Source organism: Hemibagrus wyckioides, linkage group LG16 (genome assembly GCF_019097595.1).
Source record: "Hemibagrus wyckioides isolate EC202008001 linkage group LG16, SWU_Hwy_1.0, whole genome shotgun sequence".
NCBI lineage: Eukaryota > Metazoa > Chordata > Actinopteri > Siluriformes > Bagridae > Hemibagrus > Hemibagrus wyckioides.
In genome coordinates, this window is record NC_080725.1 from 8705977 (window position 1) to 8726675 (window position 20699).

Genomic DNA, 20699 nt, shown 5'->3' on the forward strand with positions numbered 1-20699 from the left:
AGTATTCGCTCACCCATCCAAATAATCAGAATCAGGTGTTCCAATCACTTCCATGGCCACAGGTGTATAAAATCAAGCACCTAGGCATGCAGACTGTTTTTACAAACATTTGTGAAAGAATGGGTCGCTCTCAGGAGCTCAGTGAATTCCAGCGTGGAACTGTGATAGGATGCCACCTGTGCAACAAATCCAGTCGTGAAATTTCCTCGCTCCTAAATATTCCACAGTCAACTGTCAGCTGTATTATAAGAACGTGGAAGTGTTTGGGAACGACACCAACTCAGCCACGAAGTGGTAGGCCATGTAAACTGACGGAGCGGGGTCAGCGGATGCTGAGGCGCATAGTGCGAAGAGGTCGCCAACTTTCTGCAGAGTCAATCGCTACAGACCTCCAAACTTCATGTGGCCTTCAGATTAGCTCAAGAACAGTGCGTAGAGAGCTTCATGGAATGGGTTTCCATGACCGAGCAGCTGCATCCAAGCCATACATCACCAAGTGCATTGCAAAGCGTCGGATGCAGTGGTGTAAAGCACGCCGCCACTGGACTCTAGAGCAGTGGAGACGCGTTCTCTGGAGTGACGAATCGTGCTTCTCCATCTGGCAATCTGATGGACGAGTCTGGGTTTGGCGGTTGCCAGCATTGCCAGCTGACTGCATTGTGCCAAGTGTAAAGTTTGGTGGAGGGGGGATTATGGTGTGGGGTTGTTTTTCAGGAGCTGGGCTTGGCCCCTTAGTTCCAGTGAAAGGAACTCTGAATGCTTCAGCATACCAAGACATTTTGGACAATTCCATGCTCCCAACTTTGTGGGAACAGTTTGGAGCTGGCCCCTTCCACTTCCAACATGACTGTGCACCAGTGCACAAAGCAAGGTCCATAAAGACATGGATGACAGAGTCTGGTGTGGATGAACTTGACTGGCCTGCACCTCAACCCGATAGAACACCTTTGGGATGAATTAGAGCAGAGACTGAGAGCCAGGCCTTCTCGTCCAACATCAGTGTGTGACCTCACAAATGCGCTTCTGGAAGAATGGTCAAAAATTCCCATAAACACACTCCTAAACCTTGTGGACAGCCTTCCCAGAAGAGTTGAAGCTGTTATAGCTGCAAAGGGTGGACTGACGTCATATTGAACCCTATGGATTAGGAATGGGATGTCACTTAAGTTCATATGCGAGTCAAGGCAGGTGAGCGAATATTTTGGCAATATAGTGTATGTTGCCAGACACTGTTGAGGTTTAAGTTTTTAAGTGGCGTCTACACCACCACCTTTAAACACAAGCACATGTTCTTATAATATTTATCAACATGGCTTCCATGAACATCCATGTTCCAGAACATCCTATTGTTTCAAAGAAAAATGACCATGCACAGACAGTGAAGCATGTGTACAAGTGAACAAGATTCTAAACTGAAGTCATGAAATTTTAATGTGTCTGTGGGTTAAACTATAAGCTATTTACCTTTATATACATTTATATACCTATTTTTTGCACAAAAGCGATAATCAAAAAGAGATAATAATCTCTTTGTGTTTTTGTGTTAGAATATAACCCCACTGTGGTAATCTAAAATAATTTAAATTGTATATAGCATGTTTACATGGTTGCAAAGCCTGGTAGAGCATCACCAGGGAGTTTTTGGGCTCCAGACCTCAGGTAGACATTGACTGCAATATGTACAATAGTTTAGAATTCTTATTTAATTCACCCAATTTGGATGTGAAGCTGAAATTCTTATTATATAAGTCATTTAATATAATTCATCTGCTCCTATTGGACAAGAATAGCAGGATTTGCTGGAGGAATAGTAAAGGGGTAAATATTTGCAAGCAAATTTAGTTCATATTCAATTAAACAACTTAAACAAATTGTTTGAGGATGATGACAGGCTTAATAAAATTCTCAAAGGAATGCATAAGTGCTCACTGGAAACAAATAATCAATAATGTGCACATATGCTGCACAAAGGAAATAGAAAATTTCCAGATAACATTTAACCAGTGGGAACAGGATTTGCATATGAAAACCTCAGGCAAGTGCCAGGTAGCACATACATACAGGCAATGGTTAAGGCTTAATTTCTGGACAGAGGGAAACAGAATAAGACTGTCAGTCTCCATTAGCATACAGCAAAATGTACACTCACCATCAACTGCCAGCTGAACTTTTATAAATTCTCTATATTGAGAAACGTCAACATGACATCATAGCTATGGCAGCTATATAATCTCGGAGCTATTTAAAGTGTTTTAATGTACTTCACTTTGAATGTCAAAATTTTGCTGAATCTTACGTTTTGTAAAAAATTTCTTCTAAGCTAAAAACAATGCTGATAAGTTTTACTGATGACAATGTTTTGTTACAAACATTGCTGATAAGTTTTACTGATGACAATCCATGTTTGACGTCGGTCTTTGAGAGGAAATCATAGTAGAGAAGACTAAAAAGGAGTTCACGAGCAGGGATTTCAAGTCGAGGGTCGCTTTTCCTAGTCGGATGCTGCGGTTTTCCGAAGTCTAGTCGAACACGGCTTTAGGACCGAAAGAGCGATTACTTCACTATGACGTCACTTGCCGCTCCTCTCCCGCTCCTATTGGACGCGAATTCCATTTCCGCTTGATGGAATAGCAGGATTTGTTGGTGGAATAGCAATGGGGGAAATATTTGGGCTCACGAGCAAATTTAGTTCATATTCAATGACACAACTAAACGAATTGCTCGAGGATGATGACAAGCTTAATGAAATTGTCAAAGAAATGGACGAGGTAAGTGCTCGCTGTCAACAAATACCACCGAGATCTCTGCATGACTCTCTTCCTTGCAAATCGCCTCTCCTTTGTCATGTTTATCTCGCTACACATATCTCACAACTATTTGTTATTACCTATATTCGCTAATGTTTAACTGTACTTGGAGTGTTGATAAGAAGTATGAAAATGAACTGCAAACGGACAGATTGTTACTTGTTTCGTCTCTTAAAATCTGCTGTTATGTAATACAAATACAAAATTACTTTTGCCTTGTCATGTAAAGTGGACTCCCTGTTTCTGTTGCCTTTTATGCTTGTTTTTATTCACAGTGGTCGATATTGCTTGTACTATGAACTAGTATCAAGGTTGTTTATGGTAATTATTTATTTATTAAGTGTGAGCCTAATGGATTGCTCTCGTGAAATGTCAGGGTTTAATCTAACTCAATTATTAAAAATAAACAAACCTAAATAACTGCAATTTTAATAAAACCAGGAAAGGTTATTGATGTGATACACAGGTGTAGAACGGTGTAAGCATTTAAATTAATATGATGATGCATAACTGTATTGTGTTATGATCATAAGGAGGGATTTATTTATTTATTTATTTATTTATTTATTTATTTATTTATTTATTTAACTAACTCTTGATGGGGTCTCTGGATGCCAAACAATGGAGAACTAATGATTTGAAAGCAGTATGCAGTAAATCAGGCTTTGGTAGTATGGTAGGATAGCCACATATTAACTGGTCTAATATGGCACAGGGGGTCTGGTGACATAAACATACTCATAGTTGTGTCATCTGACATATTTCTTTCACATAAGGGAGATGGCACACACAGACATCTTCTTGAAAAATTCACAATGTTGTCAGATTATTATTTTCCAGCTTCCTTATGACTTGACTAAATTTTCATTTACATTTATGGCATTTAGCAGATGCCCTTATTCAGAGTGACTTTCAGAGGTGATTTGTAGTCACTATCAACAACATACCTTCATGGTAGTTCATCCTGTCAGGGACTATGTGTATTGTCATTTTAAAATATCCCTGTTGGGCAGGGTTAGTACACTGTGAAAAGAAATACATTTAAGATTCAAATAGTTATGTAAGCTTTATTTATATAGCATGTTTAAAAGATTGGCCAAAGTGCAGTGCTGTCATCCACCATTCACCTAGATACTAACCTTCAGTTATCAGTAATACAGTAATACCTCACAGATCCGCGTCTCCAGATTCGCGGCTTGACTGATCCGCGGAATTTTCTTCGGAACCTAACTAATTTGCATCCACAAATTTTTCGCAGACCTGTGAAATCCTGCAAAATTGTTTACAGCTAATTTCGTGGCATTCTATACATTTTCATGCTTTTTAATGTGAAATTATTAAGAAAAGTTTAGTTTATTAATTAAGTAATATAAATATAAAAGTAAAATCAACAAAATATCAATAGAAATAAAATATAAATGTTATTTTAATGATATTGAATGTCGCTGATATCATGTACTTACAGTACAGCCATTACGACACACTATTGGCTGGAAGGGTTGAAAGTAGCCAGTCACAGAGCATTAACAGTTTTACATAGCTGGTAGCTATGATGCTTTATGATGTGTTTTGGGAGCATGATTGGGGTCATATTTAGGGTTTAAACTCATTTACACTACAGTATTAGCATTTGTAGTGACTCCACCGAACATCCGCGAAACCTCGTCATTCACGATGGGTCCTGGAACGTAACTTCGTGCATGTGTGAGGTATTACTGTACAGAAATCTGATCTGGTTGGTAATTACATATATACTGCAATGTCAAGTCAGATATTTATGTTAAGTATTTCAAATAAGTCATAAGCCTTTAAGTCAATAAGCCACAATTAGAAACAAACTTAAGGGCAAAAAAGACATTCTTCAGAAAGAGGTTCACGGAACCTCATAGAACTACTGGATTGTTTCTGTCAATGCAGGATATCTGGTCACCCTACTGTTTTTAATTTCTGTTGTACACCGTTGATTGAAATCTCTGAATATGCCTCTGTGTTTGTATTTTGTTCAGAAATACTCTTATATAATATGCTGGCAAAAATAATTTGTTGTTAATGCCGACACATAATCAGCTATTGAAAAGATCCTTTGTGGATTGGATCAGGGGATTAGGTCTGTCATGCTGACATGCAAAGATGGAATTGTTTAATATAGTCCAATATTACACACTGTCCCTATCCCATTTAACATGTGTAATACATTATAAACATAGAAATCAGTACATAGTCAAAAGGTATCTGTGCACTAGGCACCAAATAAAACAAAAAAAATTAATTTAAACATTTAATTTAACACAAGCATTGCCAATTGCAATGTCAAATGCCCCCTGATCTCCTTCTACCAACAGATGCAGGAGATGCAGCAGACTAAGGAGATGACTCTCGCCAGTAACCGCAGTCTTGCAGAGCAGAACCTCAGCCTCCAGCCCAGTTTGGAACAACAGAAAATGCAGCTAACCAAGTGCTACTGCCTTTTACAGGAGCTCTATGAGGCCTACCAGCTTCGCAAATGCACTCTCGGTTAGTTTATCACACTCTCTGTGTAATAGAGTGCTTATTTACCTCAGTGAAGGTTACATAGTACTTTTGTTCAGTTGTATTTTCCTCCCAGAAAAGTCAATGTCAAATACTTAACATTAAACATACCTGATAAACCAATCATTAGAATTCTGTGCAACATTCAGGGGATCTTGCTGGCTTAAACTGTTGGTCATAATTTTCTGATTCTGTTATACTGGTCCAACACTTTAAATAAGCAAGTAATATGACTTCTAATATTACAGCCTATCATTCTTTAATCTTCAGAAACCGTTTACAGAATACACTCTGAATGGGATGCCACATCATTTAGTTTTCCCTGTAAAAACAGTGTGGGGGGGGGTCAAAAAAATCCATTTTTTACTTATACAATTTCTTTAATTATTAATTCCCTACAGCCCACTATGTTTGTTCTCTGTTAAAAGAATTGTCTACTATGAAAAGGCCACAATGATGTTGAATTCTGGAATCTGGTTGGTCAGAAGTTAATTTCCTATAGCAGCAGATCTGACAGAAATGCCAAAAGTTTCAACATTATGACTCTGTAATATGAAAGCGACACTATTAAATTCAAAAGAGACTAAACAGCGAGATGGATATACACTACTCACAAAAAGTTAAGGGTATTTGGCTTTTGGGTGAAATTTATGGAAAATGGAAAAAGTTCACGTTATAGTGATATTATATCATGAAAGTAGGGCATTTAAGTAGAAGCATGCAATGGTGATTTCCTCATCTCAAACAATTTATTAAAACAAAAGCCAACAACAGTGTTGGGTATACCACAACAAAAAATGTTAGTGTCTCAATAATTTGTCATGTGCCCTTGACCATCAATTACAGCTTGACAACGACATCTTATGCTGTTCATGAGTCGACTTATTGTCTGCTGAGGCATGGCATTCCACTCTTCTTGAAGGGCGGCACTCAGGTCATTGAGGTTCTGGGGTGCAGGGTTATGAGCCTCTACACGGCGACTCAGCTGATCCCATAGGTTTTCTATGGGATTCAGGTCTGGAGAAAGTGCAGGCCACTCCATTTGAGGTACCCCAGCCTCCAGCAGCCGTTCCCTACTGATGCGACCTCGAAGAGCTGGAGCACTGTCGTCCATGAAGATGAAATTAGGCCTGTGTTGTTCATGCAGGGGCACAATGACTGGATTAATGATGTTATTCAGGTAGTATTGGCTTGTCACTGTACCATTCACAAGATGTAGGGCAGTTCTGTATTGAGTAGACACACCTGCCCAGACTGTACCACCACCACCACCAAAGGCTCTTCTGATGACAACAGTGGCTGATGCATAGCGCTGTCCTTGACGTCTCCAACATTGTTGGCGGCCATCATTTCTTCTCAGTGTAAATCGACTTTCATCAGAGAACAGCACTGAGGCCAACTGGCTCTTCGTCCAGCGTAAATGCTCCCTGGCCCATGCAAGACAATTATGCCTGTTGCAGGTCGTCTAGCACGCAGACCACGCTGATGTAAACGGTTTCGAATGGTCTGACGTGACACTTGGGTGCCTCTCACCTCCCTTAAATGTGCCTGGAGTTGAGTGGCATTCATCATCCAGTTCCGCAGGGCACTGTTCACAATGAAGCAGTCATCAATGTGGGATGTGGCCAAAGGACGTCCACTTCTGTGGCTCTTCCAGTCTCTCTGTATCTCTGTTGCAACCTGCTGATGACACTCTGTGACACTCTAAGCTCAGTGGCCACGTCCCTCTGAGAACATCCTGTTTTGAAGCCTCGCAATGGCGAGATACTGTTGATCAATTGTTAGGTGTGGTCTTGGTCTCATGATGTCAAAATGTGAACAGCATGATGAAGAGGACTGTTTAAATACCAATTCTAATTGAACCAGAAAATTTATTGGTCGATTCATGGATCAAACACCAGTTGTGAATTTTGCCGTTAAGCACCTTGTTAGAGAACAGCAAGTTATGCAAAAAGTACTGAAACACTGAACAGTTGGACATGTGCATTCAAAAGTGTAGAGAAGGTCAAAGTAAGTTCACCTGTAAAGGTTATAGTGCATTTTAGGTGCATCCTGAAATTTCACCCGAAAGCCCAATATCCTTAACTTTTTGTGAGTAGTGTATATGCTTATAGCTGCTGTATCTGGAACCTTTCACAAATTAAGTGTCAGAAAACATAATCAGTTGAAAAGCAACTTGTTCTTAAATAAATGAGAAACTATTGGCAACAGGGGGAAAACATGTCTATTACAACTTTGGGGTGGTAACAGTAACTTTGCTTCACACCACTCCATTATTGATTATTTTACCCAAATAATTTACAAATTACATACTTTTTTACATGAGATGATGTATCATAATTTCAGCTTTCATTTGCTGATATTAACACCTAATGTGTTAAACAGCTTGGAATATTTTTTGTTTGAACCCTCATATTTATTAAGTGATTAGAAATGTAAAGACCAGAGAGCTGTCTGTGGGAGGAGAGCAAGCCATTTTGAAGCTGAGGAAATATGGAAAATTGAGCTAAACCATTGGGCATAGTGAATAAAGCAAATGTCCAAATAAGAATGCCCCTCAAGTTAAAAAAAAAAAGAAAGGAAGAAAGAAAGAATCCACTGGTGTATCCGCTGGTGTACTACAACCAGACATCAAATGGGTCATCAAAATCGTCATCACAACCATTGTGAGGGTTGTGAAGAATAAACCCAAAATAACAGTCAGTGACATCACCAACAACCTCCACAGGGCAGGGGTGAAGTTACCAAAAGAGTCCATACTACATGATACAAATTATTCATCAGTAGTACAAATCCTAAGAAATAGTGTAAAGAAAGATAGAGATGAGTCACAAAATTCTGGAAAGCAAGATTAACCTCTACTAAAGAGATGGAAAGGCAAATGATCCAAAACATACTCGCTCATTTATTGATTACATAACTCATGATGGTAGGAATTCAGAAGCAACAAAGAAGAAACATTGCTAATTTACAGAGAAAAGCACCCCAAAACACTGCCAACACAACAAAGGACTTAATCAGAGTTTTAGAATCACCAGAGCTTAAGAGACTGGAATTAACGAAACTGGGTTTCGAAAAGCATCACAAAAGAAAAATGTAATAGTTTGGTGAAGTCTGTGGCTCACTGACTTGATTATTGCTAGGTACATGCAACTGCAAATTTGCTTTAAGACTGTCCTTTACTTGTGCAAATATTGCAAATATACTGCACATAACTTTCTTCCATATATAGTCCATATTTTTTTCTGCCATCTCTTTCTTATCCTTTGTTATATTTTTTAATATTTTCTTTCTCTACTTGCATAAGTAACTTTATATCACTGGACAGTCATAAGAAGTATTTCATTGCATGTCATACTGTGTATGGTTATGTGTGACCAATAGAATTTTTTGAAATATCAGAAAACTAACTTTTCTCCAAGCCAAATGTCATTGTGTAGCAAAATCCAGTACATTCAATGGGGACTGTATGTGCTTTAGTCATTTTGTAAAACAGAATGTTTAGATGACTAAGTATGTATTGTTTGGATGATGATATTGCTTTGTGCTTGCTCAGATCACAACTCAGGAAAAAGCTCACTGGACACACTGTTAGCCCTGCTACAAGCTGAAGGAGCCAAAATTGAAGAGGAAACAGAGGTAAAATTAGTTTCAGTATACATAACTTTATGAGCAGTGACAGGTGAAGTGAATAACACTGATTATCTCCTCATCATGGCACCTGTTAGTGGGTGGGATATACACTATATTGCCAAAAGTATTCGCTCACCCATCCAAATAATCAGAATCAGGTGTTCCAATCACTTCCATGGCCACAGGTGTATAAAATCAAGCACCTAGGCATGCAGACTGTTTTTACAAACATTTGTGAAAGAATGGGTCGCTCTCAGGAGCTCAGTGAATTCCAGCGTGGAACTGTGATAGGATGCCACCTGTGCAACAAATCCAGTCGTGAAATTTCCTCGCTCCTAAATATTCCACAGTCAACTGTCAGCTGTATTATAAGAATGTGGAAGTGTTTGGGAACAACAGCAACTCAGCCACGAAGTGGTAGGCCACGTAAACTGACGGAGCGGGGTCGGCAGATGCTGAGGCTCATAGTGCGAAGAGGTCGCCAACTTTCTGCAGAGTCAATCGCTACAGACCTCCAAACTTCATGTGGCCTTCAGATTAGCTCAAGAACAGTGCGCAGAGAGCTTCATGGAATGGGTTTCCATGGCCAAGCAGCTGCATCCAAGCCATACATCACCAAGTGCAATGCAAAGCGTCGGATGCAGTGGTGTAAAGCACGCCGCCACTGGACTCTAGAGCAGTGGAGACGCGTTCTCTGGAGTGACGAATCGCACTTCTCCGTCTGGCAATCTGATGGACGAGTCTGGGTTTGGCGGTTGCCAGGAGAACGGTACTTGTCTGACTGCATTGTGCCAAGTGTAAAGTTTGGTGGAGGGGGGATTATGGTGTGGGGTTGTTTTTCAGGAGCTGGGCTTGGCCCCTTAGTTCCAGTGAAAGGAACTCTGAATGCTTCAGCATACCAAGACATTTTGGACAATTCCATGCTCCCAACATTGTGGGAACAGTTTGGAGCTGGCCCCTTCCACTTCCAACATGACTGTGCACCAGTGCACAAAGCAAGGTCCATAAAGACATGGATGACAGAGTCTGGTGTGGATGAACTTGACTGGCCTGCACAGAGTCCTGACCTCAACCTGATAGAACACCTTTGGGATGAATTAGAGCGGAGACTGAGAGCCAGGCCTTCTCGTCCAACATCAGTGTGTGACCTCACAAATGCGCTTCTGGAAGAATGGTCAAAAATTCCCATAAACACACTCCTAAACCTTGTGGACAGTCTTCCCAGAAGAGTTGAAGCTGTTATAGCTGCAAAGGGTGGACCGACATCATATTGAACCCTATGGATTAGGAATGGGATGTCACTTAAGTTCATATGCGAGTCAAGGCAGGTGAGTGAATACTTTTGGCAACATAGTGTATCAGGCAGCAAGTGAACATTTTGTCCTTAAAGTCGATGTGTTAGAAGCAGTGAAAATGGGAAAAGAGTTTGACAAGGGCCAAATTGTGGGGTGTTCCCGGTCTGCAGTGGTCAGTATCTATCAAAAGTGGTCCCAGAAAGGAACAGTGGTGAACCGGCGACAGGGTCATGGGCGGCCAAGGCTCACTGATGCACGTGGGGAGCAAAGGCTGGCCCGTGTGGTCCGTACCCAACAGATGAGCTACTGTTGCTCAAATTGCTGAAGAAGTTAATACTGGTTCTGATAGAAAGGTGTCAGAACACACAGTGCATTGCAGTTTGTTGCGTATGGGGCTACATAGCCGCAGACCAGTCAGGGTGCCTATGCTGACCCCTGTGGACTACCAAAAGTGGCAACAATGGGTATGTAAGCATCAGAACTGTACCAAGGAGCAATGGTAGAAAGGTGGCCTGGTCTGATGAATCACATTTTCTTTTACATCACGTGGATGGCCGGGTGCATGTGCGTCGCTTACCTGGGAAACACATGGCACCAGGATGCATTATGGGAAGAAGGCAAGCCGGCGGATGCAGTGTCATGTTTTGGGAAATGTTCTGCTGGGAAACCTTGGGACCCGCCATCCATGTGGATGTTATTTTGACACGTAAGACCTACCTAAGCAATGTTGCAGACCATGTACACCCTTTCATGGAAACGGTATTCCCTGATAGCTGTGGCCTCTTTCAGCAGGATAATGCACCAAGCCACAAAGTAAAAATGGTTTAGGAATGGTTTGAGCACAACAACGAGTTTGAGGTGTTGACTTGGCCTTCAAATTCCCCAGATCTCAATCCAGTTGAGCATCTGTAGGATGTGCTGGACAAATAAGTCCGACCCATGGAGGCCCCACCTCACAACTTACAGGTCTTAAAGTATCTGCTGCTAACATCTTGGCGCCAGATACCACAGTACACCTTCAGGGATCTAGTAGAGTCCATGCTGTGAAGGGTCAGGGCTGTATTGGCAGCAAAAGGGGACCAACACAATATTAGGCAGGTGGTCATAATGTTATGGCTGATTGCATCACTGGCATGATTATAATAATATCTGTGTTATTCTGTATCGGCTATAAATTATTCCATCTGGAAAGTGAAAATATACCTTACAGCAAAGTTATGTACTGTAGACGAGAGTTATCTGATAATTACACTAGCAAGCCACAAAGCAACAGGTAACCATTCAATTTTTATATACATGCATGACATGGCAATAGCGATTTTTAACAAGAGTCCAAGTGCATTTTAAAATTGAGATTTTCTTACTCTATGCAAATGAGGTATCGACCAGCATTTCTTCAGTTCATATATTTCTACCAGCAGTCAGTACCTATTTGTTTAATGTGCTTAATGTGAATGCTTAATCTGTAAAAATGGAAGAAAAAAAATAAAACCCATGGTTTCATATTATCCTTGCATGTGATGTCTCATTAAATGTGTCTAGAATAAAGAAAAGTTATCTTGGAAGTAATTGGCAGGGTCCCAAAATTTAAGTACTAGTACTGTTTTTTTACTGTTTTAGCTTACTTTCCTGATCTTCCAACAAAGCTAGTAAGAATGTAACCCAAACAACTGTCACACTGATTATTGCATTACTTAGCTTATATATACAGGAAGGGGGCAAATATATATAGTATCTCACAAAAGTGAGTACACCCCTCACATTTTTGTAAATATTTTTTATATCTTTTCATGTGACAACACTGAAGAAATGACACTCTGCTACAATGTAAAGTAGTGAGTGTACAGCCTGTATAACAGTGTAAATTTGCTGTCCCCTCAAAATAACTCAACACACAGCCATTAATGTCTAAACCGTTGGCAACAAAAGTGAGTACACCCCCAAGTGGAAATGTCCAAATTTGGCCCAAAGTGTCAATATTTTGTGTGGCCACCATTATTTTCCAGCACTGTCTTAACCCTCTTGGGCATGATCACCAGAGCTTCACAGGTTGCCACTGGAGTCCTCTTCCACTCCTCCATGATGACATCACAGAGCTGGTGGATGTTAGAGACCTTGCGCTCCCCCACCTTCCGTTTGAGGATGCCCCACAGATGCTCAATAGGGTTTAGGTCTGGAGACATGCTTAGCCAGTCCATCACCTTTACCCTCTGCTTCTTTAGCAAGGCAGTGGTCGTCTTGGAGGTGTGTTCGGGGTCGTTATCATGTTGGAATACTGCCCTGCGGCCCAGTCTCCAAAGGGAGGGGATAATGCTCTGCTTCAGTATGTCACAGTACATGTTGGCATTCATGGTTCCCTCAATGAACTGTAGCACCCCAGTGCCGGCAGCACTCATGCAGGCCCAGACCATGACACTCCCACCACCATGTTTGACTGTAGGCAAGACACACTTGTCTTTGTACTCCTCACCTGGTTGCCACCACACACGCTTGACACCATCTGAACCAAATAAGTTTATCTTGGTCTCATTGGACCGCAGGACATGGTTCCAGTAATCCATGTCCTTAGTCTACTTGTCTTCAGCAAACTGTATGCGGGCTTTCTTGTGCATCATCTTTAGTAGAGGCTTCCTTCTGGGACGACAGCCATGCAGACCAATTTGATGCAGTGTGCGGCGTATGGTCTGAGCACTGACAGGCTGACCCCCCACTCCTTCAACCTCTGCAGCAATGCTGGCAGCACTCATACGTCTATTTCCCAAAGACAACTTCTGGATATGACGCTAAGCACGTGCACTCAACTTCTTTGGTCGACCATGGCGAGGCCTGTTCTAAGTGGAACCTATCCTGTTAAACCGCTGTATGGTCTTGCCCACCGTGCTGCAGCTCAGTTTCAGGGTCTTGGCTTCTTATAGCCTAGGCCATCTTTATGTAGAGCAACAATTTTTTCAGATCTTCAGAGAGTTCTTTGCCATGAGGTGCCATGTTGAACTTCCAGTGACCAGTATGAGAGTGTGAGAGCGATAACACCAAATTTAACACACCTGCTCCCCATTCACACCTGAGACCTTGTAACACTAACGAGTCACATGACACCGGGGAGGGTAAATGGCTAATTGGGCCCAATTTGGACATTTCCACTTAGGGGTGTACTCACTTTTGTTGCCAACAGTTTAGACATTAATGGCTGTGTGTTGAGTTATTTTGAGGGGACATTGTAGCAGAGTGTCATTTCTTCAGTGTTGTCACATGAAAAGATATAAAAAATATTTACAAAAATGAGATACTGTATATATTTGCCCCCTTCCTGTTTTTTTTTTTTTTTTTTTTTGCATATTTGTCACGCTAAAAGATTTAGATCATCTAACAAATTTTAATATTACACAAAGATAATGCAAGTAAAAACAAAAAGCAGTTTTTAAATGGTTATTTCATTTATTAAGGGAAAGAAAGCTGTGCAAACCTTCCTGGCACTATGTGAAAAAGTAATTGCCCCCTAAATCTAATAACTGGTTGTGTCACCCTTTGCAGCAACAGCTGCAATCAAGCATTTGCAATAACTGGCAATGAGTCTTTCACATCGCTGTGGAGGAATTTTTGCCCACTCTTATTTGCAGAATTGTTTTAATTCAGCCACATTGGAGGGTTTTTGAGCATGAATGGACTGTTTAAGGCCATGCCACAGCATCTCAATTGGATTTAAGTCCAGATTTTGACTTGGTCACTCCAAAACCTTAATTTTGTTTTTCTTGAGCCATTCAGAGGTGGACTTGCTGGTGTGTTTGGGATCATTGTCCTGTTGCATAACCCAAGTGCGCTTGAGCTTGAGGTCACAAACTGATGACTGGCCATTCTCCTTCAGGATTTTCTGACAGAGTGCAGAATTCATGGTTCCATCAATTATGGCAAGTTGTCCAGGTCCTGAACAGGTCCAGCCCTAGACCATCACGCTACCACCACCAAGTTTGACTGTTGGTATGATGTTCTTTTTATGAAATGCTGTGTTGGTTTTATGCCAGATGTAACGGGACACACACCTTCCAAAAAGTTTAACTTTTGTCTCATTAGTCCACAGAATATTTGCCCAAAAGTCTTGGGGATAATCAAGATATTTTTGGCAAATGTGAGACGAGCCTTTGTGTTCTTTTTGGTCAGCAATGGCTTTTGCCTTGGAACTCTCCCATGGATGCCATTTTTGCCCAGTCTCTTTCTTATTGTTGAATCATGAACACTGACCATTGAGGCAAGGGAGGCCTGCAATTCTTTAGATGTTGTTCTGGGTTCTTTTATCACCTCCTGGATGAGTCGGCGTTGCACTCTTTGAGTAATTTTGGTAGGCCGGCCACTCCTGGGAAGGTTCACCACTGTTCCAAGTTTTCTCCATTTGTGGATAATGGCTCTGACCGTGGTTCACTGGAGTCCCAAAGCCTTTTGTTTAAGTGTGACAAATTACAAAAAATTACAAAAAAACAGGAAGGGAGCAAAAACCTTTTCACAGCACTGTATATATAAGCTGACTAGACAAATACAAATTAAGTAATGCAATAATCAGTGTGACAATTGTTTTGATTATATATGTTAAAAGAAAATATAAATATATGTTGAAAAAAAATGCTGCACAATGCATGTGCCCCAAAAGTGACACAAGAGACTTGTCACTTGCTAGTGTGCATGTTATATGAGGAATGTATGTTTTTGATCCTGTTAATGGGAGATTTATGTGGTTAATCCAAATCTAATCACCACCTTCCATGTATTCTTGTCAATGTTCCTACCACTAGAGATGGCATTGAGACTGTTATTCTAAATTACGTAATTTTCATTTTAGAACATGGCCGACTCCTTCCTCGATGGTGATTTGTCTCTGGACACCTTTATCGAAAGCTATCGGAGCAAGAGAAAGCTGGCTCATTTGCGGCGAGTGAAGATTGATAAGCTACAGGAAATGGTGCTCAAGTATTTCCAGATGCCACAGGAATCAGTCGAGCGTGTTCAGTCACAGACGCCCACTTCAACTACACCCTTTCATGGTCAGGCTAATGGCTCCCCGGTTCCAATGGGAGCAGCAATTTCATCCTCAATTCAGTTGACAGGGCAGCAGGCCGCTTTACCCTACCCAGCAGCTCCTTACCCTCCTGTCCAAATGCCCACCATGGTGCCATCCTACACGGGTCCCCTGACACAGCCGTACACACCAGCATTTCCCCAGAGGCCCGATCTTCCCCCAAGGACTGGCTTCATCATGCAGTGAAATAATACTCAAGTATTTTCAAATGTAAATGAATAACCTGGGCATTTTCCCTGTTGCTAAAAAAAGAAGTTTGTTTGTAAGCACTTTGGTCTTGTACAGGTTTATCCTTGAGTGTTGATGGATTATTAAAAACTGGTCTCATTTTTTGTTTGTTTGTAACTGCAGTCAGTATGTTTTTCAGCAGGACATGGCTTACTTTTGTAGACATACAGAAAATGGACCAGTCCATGTTCAACTAATTCTCTAAAGAAAATAGTAGTACAAATATCTTGGAAACTAAAACCATCAAATGATGGCACTGGATCTGCAAGAAATTCTATTTCTTTATGTAACCATTTTTTACATGGTGACTGTGGTCAGTTAAAATTTACAAAATTACTCATTAGAAATACAAATATGTTAATGTATGACATTTTGAAGGGAATGTAAATTACATAATGAAGGAGTATGCTGTGCATGTAAGGAAATGAGTATGATATATTGTCTACCATATTTCAACTAAAATTTTGGATTCAACTGACCAGCAACCAAAGACATTCTTCCTTTCCCTCTAAAATAAGATTTTGTTTTGTTTTTATTTTTTATTTTTTTGTGGTATTCTGATTTAAACATGCTGAAAACTAAACCCATTTCAGTGCATATGCAGTTAGTCATTTCCATTTTAATCCGTCTTAAGGCTGTAACATTATAATTAGAGGTAGCGCACGAAACATTATTAAACTACGAACCCATTTGATTCAAATCCTGAATCATAAGTTACAGGATTTGTATGTTCTATTATAAATGACATTTGTACTATGCATCTCTTTCGAAATTCCTCCACTGTAATTCCATCCAGCAGTGGAACTCTAGGTGTCTGTACAAGTCATGGCAAGTTGTACAGCATTAAATATGTTCTAGATATGGGCAGGTCTCAAAATCTACATATTTGACAAAAACAATACCTGCTGTGTGATTTCTTATCAGTTTTGTCTATGATGAAATTATTGAGAATGAGTAAAATCTTGCTGCATTCAAATGAACAGCCATAACTCAAGTGTGCCTTGGAGAAAAGTTTAGTTTAATTTTTTTCTCCCTTGTTTTAGTGTCTGTCATCCACAGAAGGTGTTGTTATGGCATAATACAAAGTACTCGGTACTCTGTGGTACACTACATAGAACACTTAAGTCAGTTAAGTATAGTATGTTTCAATTGTTTTCTTTAGTGGTGAAATTTTGAAGGTATGTGACTTTTATAAAAATGCTAATTAAAAGAAAATCAGTTAAGTCTATTGAAATGTCTCACCAGTTTTTGAGCAACATTTGCCAAAATCTGCACCACTGTTGCCTTACTGTGGGGAAAAAAATAACATTTAGAAATAGTTCAGAAAAAACAACTGTTGTAATTATTATTATTAGGGGGAAAACATTAAAGTTTCAAATTGGGAAGCACATAATAAATATTATAGCACAGTTTAAAATAATGTTAATCAGAACACATTAATTATTAAATGCAGATCTTTTCCTCTCCTTCTCCCCCTGTTTCAACCAAGTCAGCAACAACCTCCTCTTAGTTTTGATAGATCTCTTAGACCTCATAGATCTGTCAGAACTTCATATCTCTAAAAAAAACTGCCCTCCTCTATTGTCTCTCTCACATAGCACTCAGAAATAGTCTCTTAGCATACATAAGGTTGAACTAGTGATTCAGATGGGCATAGGACTTGGCAATAGCAGTGTTTCTCTACATGTACACAGCCCACTATACTTTGGCAAGGTCACTAACTTCAACCACAGCTGGCTGATAGATGATGCAAAATAAAATTACTTGAAACAATCAGAGGAATGTTCTTTGTTGTTTTGGTTATAAAACACCAACACAAATGACATCACCGTCCCTAGAAAGAAAAAGAAATTTGAATTATTGTGCCTTTACCACTTTCATGAGACATTTTCTCAGATGAACTGCAATATATACTTTTATTGATTATAAATAACTGATCAGAATCTGTCCTCTGGTCTGAGGATTTCAACATCAAAAATGATACCAGACTGCTCTTGCAAATATTAGTGATTTTGGGTCATTGTTTAAATTAATCTTTAAAAAAGTTAGCCCAAGCACCTCAACTGCCACTGTATCATGGCTGTTCCTGCACTCTGACCCCAAATTCCTAACAAACTGAGATATGCAAAGAAGAGCATTTCACTGTGCTGTTATGTGTATGTGACAAATAAAGGCTTCAAAATGGATGAACAAAGTGATGGCATAACCCAAGGCAGCTAATACTAGCTCAGTTTTATAATGATTTACAGTTGGCTGTATGACTGTAGCAAACAGGCTGTTAAGGTAAACCAGTCCTTCAGGGGTTCACTGTTTTTTAAACAAACTTTACTCACAGAACAAGCAAAGCAAAGACACTGCAAAGCTGAAGTGCTGTTTTCACTTGCAATTCATGTAATGTTTCAGAACTGCATGCTAGGCAGGTCTAGAGGTGTGGGATGTAATGAAGGGTGAAACAATAGATTTAGCCATTGTCTAAGAATCAGTGCATATAGTTTGAAAAACTTGCCTTCTGGTCTGAAATGTTTCTTTGTATTAGTTCAAGCTAGTGGATCCACCATTTGGTGTGGGTGGAACTATGGAAAATGAAAATAAAGGGTAGGTTTAATGTAGATAATAATTCAAATGTAATTTAACCTTATCCATTACACACATTTTCCCCTAGAGGTCTATTGCATCTTTAAAGCTCCACAAAGTCTACTATTGATAGAATGTTAACATCTAGAATTCATTTTCGTTATGCCTACATTTGACAATTAAATCCAAACAGTTCTGCCCATTCAAAAATATGCTATGTCATGAAATATGTTGTTGCTAAAGAAAAATCTGACAGACATTACGATGCACACTGTTCAGTTTTTCAGTAAGTGCTTTAGTGTAATTGTCAACAATCACCTCCAGGTCACCAAGGAAATACCAGGATTACTTTTAGTCCAAGGAGATGAAAATGGTATATAGAGGGTTAGGGTTAGTATTTCTAAAAATCTCATATAGTTGTGATTTTGGATGTGGTGTCATGCAAATTTCACAAAGAACTGAGGGCAGGACATCCGTCAAGTTTTGTCTTTATTTATTTCTATTTGCCTATTTATTTATTTATTTTTTAAATTTCTGGCCGCATCTTTAATGTATCAATCACATACTTATAATCCCATTGAGGGTCACCATATCCATTAAAGATGAGAATTTTAGCTGTGTTTAAATCATTATTTTCAAAAGAATAGGGACACCAATGTTTCTGTCCCTCGATCCACCCTGCTAAATTATCAATAAAAGGTTGTACAAAAACACTAAAACTGTGATTATACATCCAGTTGTTGGGAGTTTGCTTAGACTGGCCATTTCTACCTTCTACCTCTTACAATACACACAAAACGCAAAGACGACAGTGACAATACAGACACAAAAGACAGTTTGAGGAGCTTGCGCAGTGTGAACAAGAACACAAAGTCAAATTTATTTATTTTCAGTTTAATGCTATTTATGTTCTAATTTTCTAGTGGTCTGTTTTAATGTGCATGTGTGATTACTAAGGTGCTAGGGTTTTTTTTTTATCTATAAATCTTTTTCTTCTAAGTGGAGCTATATTAACTATGTGGTAGCAAAACTTTGACTCTTAATGATCAGTCACCTGATCAAGTTCTGTGGGGTCAGACTCTGATCCAACCATGGATGATAACTCTGGGAGACTGTTCATAAACATCTCTGCAGCAGCAGTTTTAGGCAGGTGTGAAAAATTGGTGCAAAGTAAGAATGCTTTCAAAAATAAAAGTGTTTATAGTTTTTTTTTTTTATCAATTAACAAATTGGAAAGTAAATGAACAGAAGACAAATCCAAATCAATATTTGGTGTGACCACTCTGTCTCTTTATGTTATCCCAGAAAGACTGGATGATGTTGAGATTATGGCTCTATGGGGGCCTTCTGGTGGTATTGCTTGATGGATAAGTACGTGCCTTTAACACCTTTAATCCTGAACAAATCTCCAACTCCATTTACAAAAATGCAGCCCCAAATTTGCAAGGAACCTCCACCATGTTTCACTGTTGCACAGACTTCTCCAGACAGTAGCTGGGTGTGCCTGGGTCCCAGTGGTTTCTGCCAGTTCTATGCTGATGACACTGCTGGACATCTTCTGATGTTGAAGGGAAGTAAGCATGATGTCTTTCATCTGCTGCATTAAGCTTCCTTAAGAGGTCACAATCCTCAACATTGCCTGTTTCTTTGTGTTTCTTCAGAACAGCTTTAAAGCACATCTTAAAAACACAGTCTGCTTTGAAATCTTTTCTTGGGACTTTGCTGATGCCATGGTGTATGACCCGTGACATGAAACTGTCTTCCACAACCTCACCTAAGTAGTACAATTTGACTGTTCTTTACAAAGTTTTAAGCTTCTGCACAGCTGTTTCTGTTTCATTTAATGACTATTTTTCAACGTACATACAACCACTACACAGTCAGCAAGCCTGAGCAACTTGTTATGGTGGTAAGGCATCCAAACAATGTATCATAAGTGCTTCATAGGTCAATGCGAAATTTGACTGGGTGCCAATTTAGTGTGGCTAAGAGAGGAATAAATGGTATATATTTTTAAAAGCATTCTAAGTTTACTGCATTTTTTCACACCTGCCTAAAACCTTTGCACAGTCCTGTGTGTTTAACATGGCAAAGTGCATATATCAAGTCTAAGACATTAATGAATGAGATGAGATGATGGTCAGAGCTTCAGAGCGGAAATGTTTTCTACATCTGAATGTTAGAATGAGATCCATGGTGTGTGACCTCCACTATGAGTGGGTCCTCTTACATTCTGATTAACTCCTACTGAATCTAGGATGGTCACTGCTGTTCCGTAGACTTATTATTTGTAGCTACATATGCTATATTAATATAAAGAAATTAAATATTTATGTCTAGGCTTTTGTTTGATGCCTAGATTATCATCATAAATAACTGTGAAACCTCCTCCGCTGTAAGGTTGATGTATATAACTATAAACAGACGACTAGCTTCATTTAATGCTACATACGTGTTTGGTTTAATCACCATTTCTGTTAAACATAGTACAGTGGAACCTCGGCATACTGAATTTTGCAAGGAATGAACAAACGGAACCAAATTGAATGGCGGCTAAATTGTGCTTGT

The 20699-nt window shown here is 39.7% G+C and overlaps 1 protein-coding gene across 1 annotated transcript; it reads left to right on the forward strand.

Annotated features, from left to right (window-relative positions):
* The first annotated feature begins 2595 nt into the window (after positions 1 to 2595).
* On the forward strand, positions 2596 to 16785 carry vps37bb (VPS37B subunit of ESCRT-I b). The gene is made up of 4 exons (XM_058411569.1): positions 2596 to 2768; positions 5150 to 5321; positions 8893 to 8975; positions 15093 to 16785. The coding sequence occupies exons 1-4, from the start codon at positions 2655 to 2657 to the stop codon at positions 15513 to 15515; spliced, it is 792 nt and encodes a 263-aa protein (XP_058267552.1). The 5' UTR covers positions 2596 to 2654; the 3' UTR covers positions 15516 to 16785.
* Positions 16786 to 20699: the final 3914 nt, after the last annotated feature.